Genomic DNA, 12602 nt, shown 5'->3' on the forward strand with positions numbered 1-12602 from the left:
GAGCTTTTAGGTTTCATGCCATTCTTTATTTATGTATATCTCACTATCACTATCCTCATTCTATTTATCTATAATTTAGATATAATTTATTTATAATATAATTCCATTTATCTATAATTAGTTCTACTGTAATTTTTTCCCAACAAATTGGTCTTGGGATCAAGAATCCTGGAATTGAAGAATCATGGGCTCTGGGACAGGAGTTCCCTGTGTTTCTCCTTTGCTAGCAAAGTAACAAAACTTTTTCCTTTTTCTTAAAACATTGTCTTCATTATTGGATTGGCATCAAGGACAAGGATCAAGCTTTCTGTTAAAATTTGGCTACTGCAGCAGGACCACGCAGTAATCACGCCCCCCACCCCGGGCCCCCGTCTACCCACTCCAGCTTTCTTGGTCAGGTCTGGCACTCCAAGCAACCTCCACTTCCATGCTGAGGATACAAGGTGGCTGGTGAATTTCTTGAGAGTTGACTGCTGGAAAAACTGGGAGACGGTGAGTTTGCCTTGGATCAAACCAAAGGAGCTGTTCTGTGAGTAAACAGAGGGGCTGAAGGACTATAGAAGCTTTTTTTGCTTCAGGGAACTCCCACCTTCTCTCCCTGAACTGCACAAGTTGCTCCATCAGTTGCTCGACTTTGAGAAAAAGGAAACTGAAATCAGAAAAAGTCAGGACACCCTTAGCCATTTGGTTAAGTCCTCTGCTATGCAACGCCGAGACCCTTGATTCTACACACCTAGTTCCTCTTTGTGGGAACATCTATTCCCTCTTTTTGGGGACAACTGCAGCACTAGTGGGGTAGAAGTCACAGTTCAGCCTAGGGATATTTACTCCCTTTTGATCTGTTCTAGGTTTTCATCTGTTTATTGGCCTTGAGTTTGGGAATTCCCTCTCTGTCTGCCTGTGTGTTGTTGTTTGTATACATTACTGGCCCATTTAAGACATGAACAACACTGCATCAATTTCTTCTGATGGTCCTTTGAGAAAGATCCTGGCTGACTGGGCCATGTATAGCTATAAACCTATGACTAAGAAAAAGATATTATGTGCATCATATGTATGTGTGTGTGTGTGTGTGTGTACATACATACATATATAAAATATATAGAGAAAAATATGGTATTTTACTGAAGTCTGGCTAATATACGTTCTGTAAGGGGAAGAAAGGTGGCCATTGTCTGGTACTCTGAAATACCATATGATATTACAGTTAGTTGGGGCTGTTCTGCCAGAGGAAAATGAGAAGAAATCCCATATATGCAGGCTTTTATGTTGCTACATAATAAGGAGTCTGAATGTCCAGGGACTAAGTTGATGGTTCATAGAAAGGCACAGCCTCTAGTGTGTGAGGACAGCAGAAAGTCAACAGAGACAGTTGAGGAGGATTTGATAAACTTTAATATAACAAATAATCCTACTTCTAACCTAGTACCTGACCAGCCAGCTAGTCTGGCACCACCTCTGGCTCCCACTAGCTCTCTTAGTCCCATAGGGAGCCATCCACATGAAGGGAAGGTGGAAGAGGGGCTCCCACTATCAGCATCAGCATGCTATGACTCAGGGTCAGGGACCGTCTCCCCATCTAAAACCTGCCAGGGTATTCTTTCTGGCTAGGGAGCACCCATTGCCAGGGCAGGTCAATTCCCCCTAAGGCAATACCTCATCAGCATAAATGCACAGGGGCAACCAACAGGGTATCAATGGACTTACAGTCCCTTCTTAACCTCTGACTTGATTAACTGGGAAAATCTGAACCCAACCCGTCAAGAAGATTCACAAAAAAATGGCTGAGTTATTTACTACCATTTTGCTACTCACTGCCCCACCTGGACAGATATACAGTCTCTGCTTAGTATGTTACTCACAGCTGATGAGCACCAAATAGTGATAGATAGGGCAAGGGAAGACGCTCAGAGGCTCCATGATGAGGATCCCAATCACAGAAGCTATTCCTATAAGGGAGCCCAATGGGGACACATAAATGGCAGCAGACAGCAAAATGATTAAACATTATCAGAAATGTCTTTTGGTGGGACTCAGAAGAGGAGTACCCAAGCAGAAAAGTTTAAGATTCAGGAATTACAACAAAAGATCAATGAGAAAACATTAGAATTTTTAGAGCGAGTTTATTAGGCATACAGGAAATACACAGATACAGAAGCCCCTGAAAACCTTCACATGGTCAATATAACTTTCAATGGGCAAAGTGCCTCAGATATAAAGAAAGAGGAAACTTTAGCGGGTGGAAGGGGCAATTGGTATGAACCCCCTCACAGCTGGTTGATATTGCCTTCAAGGTATACAATTCCAGAGAGGATCAGAAACAAAAATCAGTATGTGTTTTACTGGCAACCCCTGCAAAAGGGAGCCTTAAGAAAATCCAAAGGAACGAACAGGAATAGGAGCCGAAGCAAAACCAACGTGCCTACTGTAAGGAGGAAGAAAATTGGAAAAAGAACTGTCCAAGGAAGCAAAGGTTCCCAGAACCAGATCACACCCCAGAAAAAGAAATTGTTTCCCAAATCCAAGGCTCCAGGCCTTGTTGGAGGCCTCTATACCATTAGCCCCAAAAGAGCCCCAGGTACAAATGACAGTGGGGACCCACTGACTTCTGTTGGACACTGATGCCAGTTATTTTGTTGTAAATACTAAATTGATCTCCTTAAGCACTAACATGCTGGCAGTAGTTGTAGTGACAGGCTGCACTGAGCATCATCCATTGCTCCAGCCCCTTGAATGTAAACTGAAAGAAAAAAAATTAAGGCATAATTTTTTTGTATGTCAGATTGCCCGATCCCTCTCCTGGGATGAGATCTGTTATATTAATTAAATGCACAGATAACATTCTCACTCAAAAAGCAATAGCTTCATCTATAAGTACCTGCTGAAATGTACTCTGGCTCCAGCTTTTTTGCTTGCTAACCAGGAAAAGGAAACTGAGCCCATCCCATTGAAGGTCATCAGAAAAGTGAGTAAAACTATATGGACTGATGGGATTCCAGGCAGGGCCATTAATGTTACTCCCATCAAGATCTTGCTTAAGGAAGGGGTAGCCTGCCTCCAAAAAAAAGAAAAAGAAAAAAGTACCCCCTTAAAAGAGGTCACTAATAAGAATTCAGCCACTTCTAGATAAGTTTTTGAAATGGGTTGATTCATCCTTGTTAGTCCCCCTACAATATGCCTATCCTGCCCTGTTAAGAAACCTCACACTGATGAGTACCAATCTGTGGAAGACTTGAGAACTACAAATAATATTATTCAGGACATTCATCACAGTACCTAATCCATACACCCTGTTGACTACAATGCCAGGTAACTCTGCCTACTGGTTCACTGAATTTAAAGGATGCATTCTTTTGTATCCCTCAGGAAAGAAAGTCCCAATTACTATTTGCTTTTGAATGGCAAGACCCAAATACCAAAGTAACTACTCAGAATTGCTGGCTGTCCTACCTTAGGGATTTAAAAACTCCCACTCAATTTAATGAATGGCTGCCAAAAGACTTGCAAGGGCTACAGCTGCATCAGGGAATCCTCTTACAATATGTGGATGACCTGCTTTTAGCTAGCCCAGACTATGAACATTGTCTTTCAAATACTATTGCTGCTCTAAACCATCTAGCCTCATGCGGATATAAGGTGTCCACTAAAAAGGACCAAATTTGCAAACAAGTCACTTACCTAGGATTTCAGATTAGCCAAAGAACCCAAAGTCTGATGCCAGACCAAAAGCAGACAATCTTAAGCTTTAGGAAACCCAGAAACTGGAGGCTGTTAATGGGTTCCTGGGGAAGGCAGGATTCTACTGTATCTGGATCCCTAACTTTGGACTAATAGCAAAGTCCTTGTGTGAGGCACTAAAAGGAACAGAAATACAACCTTTGATTTGGATCCCAGAATGCCAAGCTGCTTTTAAGAAGTTGTTATGGTTTGGAAGTGAAGTGTCCCTCCAAAAGCTCACGTGTGAGACAATGCAAGAAGGTTCAGAGGAGAACTGACTGAGTTGTAAGAGTCTTAACCCAATCAGTGATTTAATCCTCTGATAGGGATTAACTGAGTGGTAACTGCAGTGGTAGGATGTGGCTGGAGGAGTAGGGATTGAGGCATGGCTATGGGGTATAGATTTTGTATCTGGAAAGTGAAGTCTCTCTCTCTCTCTGCTTCCTAATCATCATGATGTGAGCTGCTTCCCTCTGCCATCCTTTCCCAACCATGATGTTCAGCCTCACCTCAAGTCCTAAGGAATGGAGCTGGCCTTCTATAGACTATGACCTCGGAAACTATGAGCCCTCAAATAAACTCTTCCTCCTCTATAATTGTGCTGGTCAGATCCTTTAGTCACAGCAGCGAAAAAGCTGACTAAAACAGAAGTTAAAATATAGCCTCATGATAGCCCGTGCCTTGGGACTTACCAAGGAATTCAGATTCTACATGCATGAGAAACAAGGCACAGCCCTTGGAGTTCCTTTACAGACACTAGGAGATATACCACAACCAGTGGCCTATTTATCAAAACAGCTAGACGCCTGTAAGGATGGCCTTAGGCATGAGCCTAAGCAAATCCATTTTAAAACTCCAGTTTGAAACCTGCAGTCTCACCAGGCATGTCTAACGGAGCCCTACATTATGGATCTCAGACACAAACAAATCACATCTCCCCACCCTGACAAACTCAGAGTGAAGTCTCTAGCATGTGGTCCTCGCCTCGAAAAGGGAGAAAGGCAAGAAAATCAGGGTGGGGACCACCAAACCAAATGCTTTAACCCCAGGGTAAATGACGTTGGTGGCAGCTGATAGGGATTCAAAGGGGTGGTCAAAAGCCCCCAAATTTAGTATAAATAAGGGAGCAAATGAACAGACATTCAGCCAGCCCACACTGATGCCCTCACGTGGAGAGTCTGATGAGGACCTGGAATGACATCCCAACTCTTCTCATCATTTGCCTGATCCTCTGATCTTCCTCACCGCTCTCAAAATTCTACAGCCACATCTTGACCCTGGTGAGAACTGCAACTTCTCCCTACAACCTTCTCCTCAACTGGCCATCAGCTCTACCCCAGGAGAAGCCTGCCTTGGTTCCTGATCTGATCACCACGGTTTGAGAAGTGTACATTTGCGGGACTCAAAGCCTAAGGCTTGAGACTTTTGATCTGACACTTGAACTTAGCATGCAGAGGGATGGCTGGTATGAGCCTGTCATGATTAAGTGTGTTTGCAATGCTTAGAATTAATCTAGAATTGTTTGCTGTAAATTAATTAATCTAAAACTGTTTTCTATGAATTGATTATGTTTATTGTAGTGCTTAGCATTAAGGATTGTCATTTTTCTTGATTAAGAACCTATACAGTGAAATTGTATTGAGTGATTTGAGTGAATAAAACATTGACAAAGGCAGAAGCACATGGATATTCTTTATTTCTTCCCCCTCGACTGCATAAATTGCACCTTTTGCCATTGCGACAACCACAGAGCCCTAGGTGGCCCTCCTGCCTGCAGCCAGCAGCTGCCACTTGTGATTTGCTATAGGAGACTGAAAAGTTCACTCTAGAACAACCCATCACTATATTTGTCCCCCACCAAGTCTTGGTCCTACTAGAACAGAAGGGTGGCTACTGGCTGACTGCTGGGAAAATAGAGAGATATCAGGCCATCCTACTACACAACCCCAATGTCAATTTGTGTTATGTTATATTCAGCAACACTGTTGCCATTAGATAGTAACGGACCATACAACATAACTGCCTAGACATTTTAGAAACTGTCTACTCTAGCAGACTGGACTTTTCTGATCAGCCTATCACAGAGCCAGACTGGGACCTCTTCAGAGATGGGAGCAGCTTCATAGATAATGGTCAGTGTAGTAGCTAGATATGCTGTGGTCACAAGAACAACAGGTATTGGAAGTTAAGGCTTTATCACTGGGAACATCAGCCCAGAAAGCAGAGCTAATCGCTCTGACAAGAGCACTCAGGCTATCAAAAGGAAAGAAGGTAAACATTTATATAGACTCCAAATATGCTTTCACGATAGTACATGCACATGGGGCTATTTGGAAAGAAGGCTCCTCATTGCTGAAAACAAGGACATTAAACATGCTCTTGAAATACTGACATTAATACAAGGCAGTGGCTGAACCAAAGCAGGTGGCAATCATGCACTGTTCCGGTCACCAGAAGGTAGACACTACCGAAGCAAGGGGAAATCAAGCTGCCACTAGGGCAGTCAAAAGAGCTGCAAGAGTAAGCCACCATTTATTAGAGCTCTGATACCTCAGCATGAACTGGACTAATACAAGCCCATTTATACTGAGGAAGATGAAAAATGAGACAAAGAATGGGCTGTTATTATTTTTTTAGTTGTAGTTGGACACAGTACCTTTATTTTGTTTGTTTACTTTTATGTGACACTGAGGAACGAACCCATGCCTTGCACGTGCTAGGCAAGTTCCCCTACCACTGAGCCACAACCCCAGCCCCAAAGAATGGGGTTTCGATTCCTGGGATAGTACTGCCAGGTGGAGACAAAATTCCCAAGGACTCATCCTCCTGTCTGAAAGACTGGTCTGGTCCTTGGTGAAACATCTACATGTGAATACACAAAATGGGAGGGATACTTTGGTGAATCTTATCAAGCCCCATTTGCAAGGACCACACCTCCAAAAAATCACTCAGCAGGTTACTAGAAACTGTGCATTATATGCCGGTAAAAATCCCAACACTGAAAGGCAGCCTACTGTGAGGAACACAACATGTGGGAACACAGACTTTTGATGATTTTACCTAAATGCCCCATACCATAGGAAACTTCAGATATTTGCTTGTACAGGTGGAACGCTTGCCTACCACATGTGGGGCCCTGGGTTTGATTCTCAGCACCACGTAAAAATAAATGATGTAAAGGTATTGTGTCCAGCTACAACTAAAAAATAAATATTAAAAAAAAAAAAAAAGACCTGGAAAGAACAGGGACTGGAGCAACAACTGTGAGAAAAGTGGACAGGACTTAATGACATGCTTCTGATAACCCACACATCCCTGAAACTTGCTGGAATAAAACCCTGGGTTCATCATACTACAGTGAAAAAGTATCCAAGAGACTTGCAGGAAGTTGCATCCCCCGAATGGACATCAGAACCCTTAGGAGATGTACTTGAGGAAACATAATGAGAGATTTGATGCTTTTACCAACTTTGATGCTTATCCCCATTCCCTCTCTAGGCTGAAAGAACAACAATTTGGTTAGAATAGCACAGACCTTGGCTACCTTGCATCAGGAGGTTGATTGATGATCTGCCTTCCAAGAGCATAATCTTCTATGGCCCATGATGACCCCTTTGTACATACAGTTATAAACTTACTCAGATACCAGATGAAGGGAGACTGGGCACCGACATGAGACCTCCGAGCCTGCACCATTATGTATTGTGTTTGAGTAATGCATTACACATCTGAGACACTCTTCAATGTTCCCTTTCTCACTCTTCCTCTTATGCATCTAATGCCATTTTCCTGGTCCATAAATACAAATTCCAGAATATCTTGAAACGAGACCTCCTCCAGAACAAGAACAAACACCTTTGTGTGTACAAAATATTGTCTAATTTCTCACAGAAAAGATTACAGTGTAACTAATTGCTTACTCCTTCCCAGCCCATTCTTGGATGGAATGCACAAAAGTTAAAGTTGGGAATTATTTCCTATTGGGGACCTACTAGATTTCTTTAAAGAAAAACAATGGCTTTCTGGGCCCCTGCAGTACAGGTGTTCACATATAAAATTAATAACTATCCTTGGGCTTTCGAATGCCTCAGAAACTTCACAACTCCCACCCAATGTTTTCTAGGGAATTTAGATACCATTTCAATTCATTATTTAAAGGAATCAGCTCACTGGGCAAGCTCCCTAAAGCTTTTTTACTGGACTGGCATAGGACCTCCCTGGTAGAATTCCTCATAGCGATGAATACTTTTTTGGCTACCTTACTGCCCTGGTGGGGAACTGGGGCACGCCATTGGGTCCTCCAAAATCTGTCAAAAACTTTGATCAACTTGGCCAATGAGACAGCCTTGTCCGTCTCAAATTTACAGACTTGTCTGGACTTCTTGGCCAAGGTAGTTCTAAATAACTGCATGGCATTAGACTACCTGTTAGCCGAGTAAGAAGGAGTTTGTGCTATAGCTAATACATACTGCTGCGTTTATATTAACACCTTCTCACAGGTGGAGACCAGTATTGAAAAGATCAGTAACTAGCAACCTGGCCACAACAGACCCTTGACCACCACACATCCCTTTTGGATGGAATGGGAATAGGCCTAACTGACTGGTTTTCTAGCCTCTTCTCTTGTATACCAAGAAATATTAAGTCTATTTTACTACGTCTTCTCTACCTCATTCTGACTACCTCACTCATCACTGCCCTTGTGTATGTGTCTTTCCATTTACTGCTCTGTTGCTGTTCCACCCTTTGCAATTATGCAACAAAAAACCAGAAGAGAGAATGGGTAACAAGTAAACAGCTTCCAAAGATCTCCTTCTTTGCCCCCTTTCAGCAGGAAATAGCTTGGAAATATAGTCGCCCACTTTCCATAAAAATGGAAGCTACAAATTGACAGTGGAGAAATGGAATAGGGATTCATTTGATGCTTTGACTATATCCCTTGTCGCTTTAAAACTTATATGTTTTTTTCTTTTTCCCGACCTTCTTTTCCCTGGTCCTCTTTTCTCTGACCTTCTCCTCCCTGATGTTCTGTTCCCTGATCTTCTCCTTCTTGATCTCTCCTGCCTGATCTCATTTCCCTCAATCACCTCCTTAAACCACCCCAGCTCCCCACCCCCCATTTCCCCATGATAGAATCATAGGCTCTGGGACAAGAGTTCCTGAATTTCTCCTTTGTTAACAAAACAATATAACTTTTTCCTTTTTAATTTTTTTAGTTGTAGATGGATACAATAGCTATATTTATTTATCGTTTTATGTAGTGCTGAGGACTGAATCCAGTGCCTCAGACACGCTAAGCAAACGCTCTACCACTCAGCCTCAACCTCAACCCCTTTTTCGTTTTTCTCAAAACAAACAAAACAGAATCCTGGAATTGAAGACCAGTTCTGACACACACTAGCATAGGCAAATCTTTTAACCTCTCAATGTTTCCCTCATCTATAAAATTGGAATAATAATACCTACTTCAAAGAGTTGCTGAAGATCAAAGTGTGCCTACAAATGGTTGTCATAGTATATAGCTCAGAGTAAGTGTTCACTAAACATTAACCATAATTATTTAGTATTTACATAATAAAAATTTTCTAACAGCAAATTCACCCACTCCAACCTCCTTAACACTTGAATCTTACCATTATATGTCCATTTGTTCATCATTCAATAAAAATACACTATTTACTAAAAGAAAAAACAGGTGCATAAAATACGTCACTTTTTTCATAAGTGCAAAACTATTAAAAATTAAAATAGACAGCAACAACTCAAGAAAACCAAAAAAGTATAAAGTTTTCTCTTATTTTTGATGAGAGATGTAATATACAACCTGCCACTTTAAGACTACATTCATTCAACACATAAATGAGAAAATATGGGACAGGAAAAGGAATGGGATCTAGCATTTTCTAGGGTAAGGTCATAAAAACAACTGAGATACTAAGGGAAAAACCTGGTATATATAGGGAATAGCTAGCAGTTCAGGTACTGGTATAGAAATAAGGAAAGTAAGAGTACTGAGATTAGTCAGCCCAGATCCATAAAGGCTTTGAATACAAGTTGGAGTCTAATTTATAATCCTTCTACAAGGAAAATTCAAAAATTTATAAGTAGTGAAATAAGTTCACAAATGCATACTCCAAAGGTGAGTATTACATAACATTTAAAAAGGACTGGAGAAGAAATCTGTCCTATGCCAGTATGAGAAACCTACAAAGTAATTAGGCAGGTGGGGGAAAAAATGGAGAGAAAGTGTGAGGAAGAAATACTAACACAACTAGATAAGTAAATTTTAAAATTAGTTAAACCTGGGAAGAAACGATGATTCAAATTTCAAGCCTTAGTTCAGTGAACTGCACGGAAAAAAAAAAAAAAAAAAGGCTCCCAAACTTCACAAATCACTTATCTACTTTCCTGAATTCCATACCATATTTTAATTTCTTTTTTTAATTAGTGATTTTTTTAATACTCCTATTTTATTTATTTATTTTTATGTGGTGTTGCTGAGGATCAAACCTAGTGCCTCACGTATATTAGGTAAGCTCTCTGCCACTGAGCTCCAGCACCAGCTCCCATATTTTAACTTCTTAACTGGACTAAATTATTTTTACCTGTAGAGTGAAACAAGTACCTTGCAAGAACTTGGTATAGTAACTAACACAAAGATTCGAAAAGTCTGGAAGATTCTAAGTAAAGGAGGGAAATGATCTATTAATTGTACCCAATATATTATAACATGCTTTTTAAAAGTAGAATAATTCTATAATCATTTATTCACAAAAAATAGGAACTAAAATTCCCATATCCATTGGTTCATTGGTATATCCCCAATGCTTAGAATAGTGTCCAGTATAATGTTAGTACTCAATTTGTTGAGTACACATGTGTATGAGAAAAGAAAGAAAGAATCACAGCCTCTGGGACAGGAGTCTCCTGTGTTTCTCCTTTGCTAGCAAAGCAATAAATCTTTTTTTTTTTTTTCCTCTCCTTTTTTTCAAAAAAAAAAAAAAAGAAAAAGAAAAAGAATTTTAAGAAAGGTTCTATGTTGGTTTTAATGTCTCTGAGGGTTCAATATTCTCTTCCAATCTTTTTTTTTTTATTAAAATGGTCTTATAAAGCTAATTCTCCTTTCACAAATATAAAAGCAAATTTAGTATAGGTTATAATAATGATTTTAAATAATACTGAATTATTAAGCTATGAAAAGCAAATAAAAATCATAATTTAACATATTATCACATCCCAAGAAAACAACATCAGAGATTTTACACATTTTTAGGTATGCCTATTTTTAGGTTTGGTTCCATTTTATAATTTCAAATGTTATTTAGTTAAACTTGAGATAAAAAGTCAAAATCACCCCATACATGCATGAATTTAAAGGCAGTATTTGTTACTAAGTGAGAAATTTGTGGTTTATCATCTTACCAGGTCTCTCCTTTCCAGTGCCTTTTGACTCAGCAAATTTTTGTATTAAACTTTCAATGGTTGTATTAGCCATATTGTTTATAAATTCTTCATGAACCTATTAAAACAAAGAAAAAATGTTTATTTATCCATAAATATTTTTACTATATTTCAGATAAAACTTCTACAAAGCAATTAAAATTTATTAAACAAAAAAATTATTGTCTTGATCCAAGGGCATTTGGGAACTTTCATTTACCTAACATACTATTACCTAACAGTATTAGCAGATCTGTGAAGACCAATAACTACATACCTTTGCTCCTTTAAGATACGGCCTCACAGCATTAGAAATCAAGGTAGTTTCCAGTTCTCATATTTTGTCTTTTTTTTTTTTTTTTTTTTTTTTTTTTGGTGCTAGGGATTGAACCCAGGGCCTTGCACATGTGAGGCAAGCACTCTACCAATTGAGCTATATCCCCAGCCCTCCAGTTCCTTTTGAATGTTTTAGACATAAAATTCTTATGATAATTAAAACTTATAAAGACAATGAAAACAGTCTGGAGGTTTGTTTATTTATTTATTTAGTTGTTGATAGGTCTTTATTTTTATTTATTTATTTTTATGTGGTGCTGAGGATCCAATCCAGTGCTTCACATACGCTAGGCAAACGCTCTACCACCCAACTCAGCCACAACCCCAGCCCTAGTTTGGGGGTTTTAATAGTAAAAAATAAAAGACTTCATCTTTCTGTATTGTTATTTCAATGCACCCAAAATTCTCATCACTAAACTTCTTTTATATTTCCAGAACATTTCTAAGATCAATTTCTCTAACTTATTGAAGTTTAAAACAGAAATATTCAAGAATCAGCAACTTCAAACTTTAAATGTAAAGAGGACTGAGCATACTTAGTTTTGAAAAAATAATTTGAATTATAATACTTATTAACCAAAAACAAAAAATGCTTGTAATTACATATTCATTATCTGAAATAATCCAGTATCATATTAATTTTAGACAGTGTGATAAAGATTCATAAATAGCCATAAATAAACATAAAATGTCATAAATTGATTCAACATAAAGTAAAAATACTTACCTGGCCTATTTGCAAATGAATTTCCTTTATAGCATTTGACAAGGATCCGATTATTTCCTTTATGTGAATGAGATGAGTTTCTTCAATGTCTTGAAATTTCTGGGTAGCAAATATAAAGTTACATATATACATATATATATATATGCACACATAAATAAAGCATAGATGTATACAATTATATGTTCTAAATCAAAAGAGATTTTATAAATCATCTCAATACTGATAACCAAATTAAGCAAGTTACTATTATTACATAACATTTAACAATACCTCTCCACAAATGATTCTTCAATATATCTACTAATTTACTGAAATACAACATTGAGAAAAGTTAACTTTTTGTTATATCATCTCTTTGGCCAATATGAACTTTTTCAAAGTT

General features: G+C 38.9%; 1 protein-coding gene across 4 annotated transcripts in view; it reads right to left on the reverse strand.

Moving 5' to 3' along the window:
* The window catches only part of Fcho2 (FCH and mu domain containing endocytic adaptor 2), a 141020-nt gene that overhangs the window by 76842 nt on the left and 51576 nt on the right, over positions 1 to 12602 (reverse strand). For all 4 annotated transcript variants that reach the window (XM_058574144.1, XM_058574146.1, XM_058574143.1 and 1 more), the window contains exons 7-8: positions 12221 to 12319; positions 11140 to 11236 (exon numbers count right to left, since the gene is read on the reverse strand). In XM_058574144.1, coding sequence (XP_058430127.1) covers positions 11140 to 11236; positions 12221 to 12319 — 196 coding nt within the window. The remainder of the gene's footprint in view (positions 1 to 11139; positions 11237 to 12220; positions 12320 to 12602) is intronic.

This window comes from Marmota monax, unplaced genomic scaffold (assembly GCF_021218885.2).
Source record: "Marmota monax isolate L192 unplaced genomic scaffold, Marmota_monax_Labrador192_F-V1.1 WCK01_AAM20220418_F8-fsc00018, whole genome shotgun sequence".
In the NCBI taxonomy this organism is placed as follows: Eukaryota; Metazoa; Chordata; class Mammalia; order Rodentia; family Sciuridae; genus Marmota; species Marmota monax.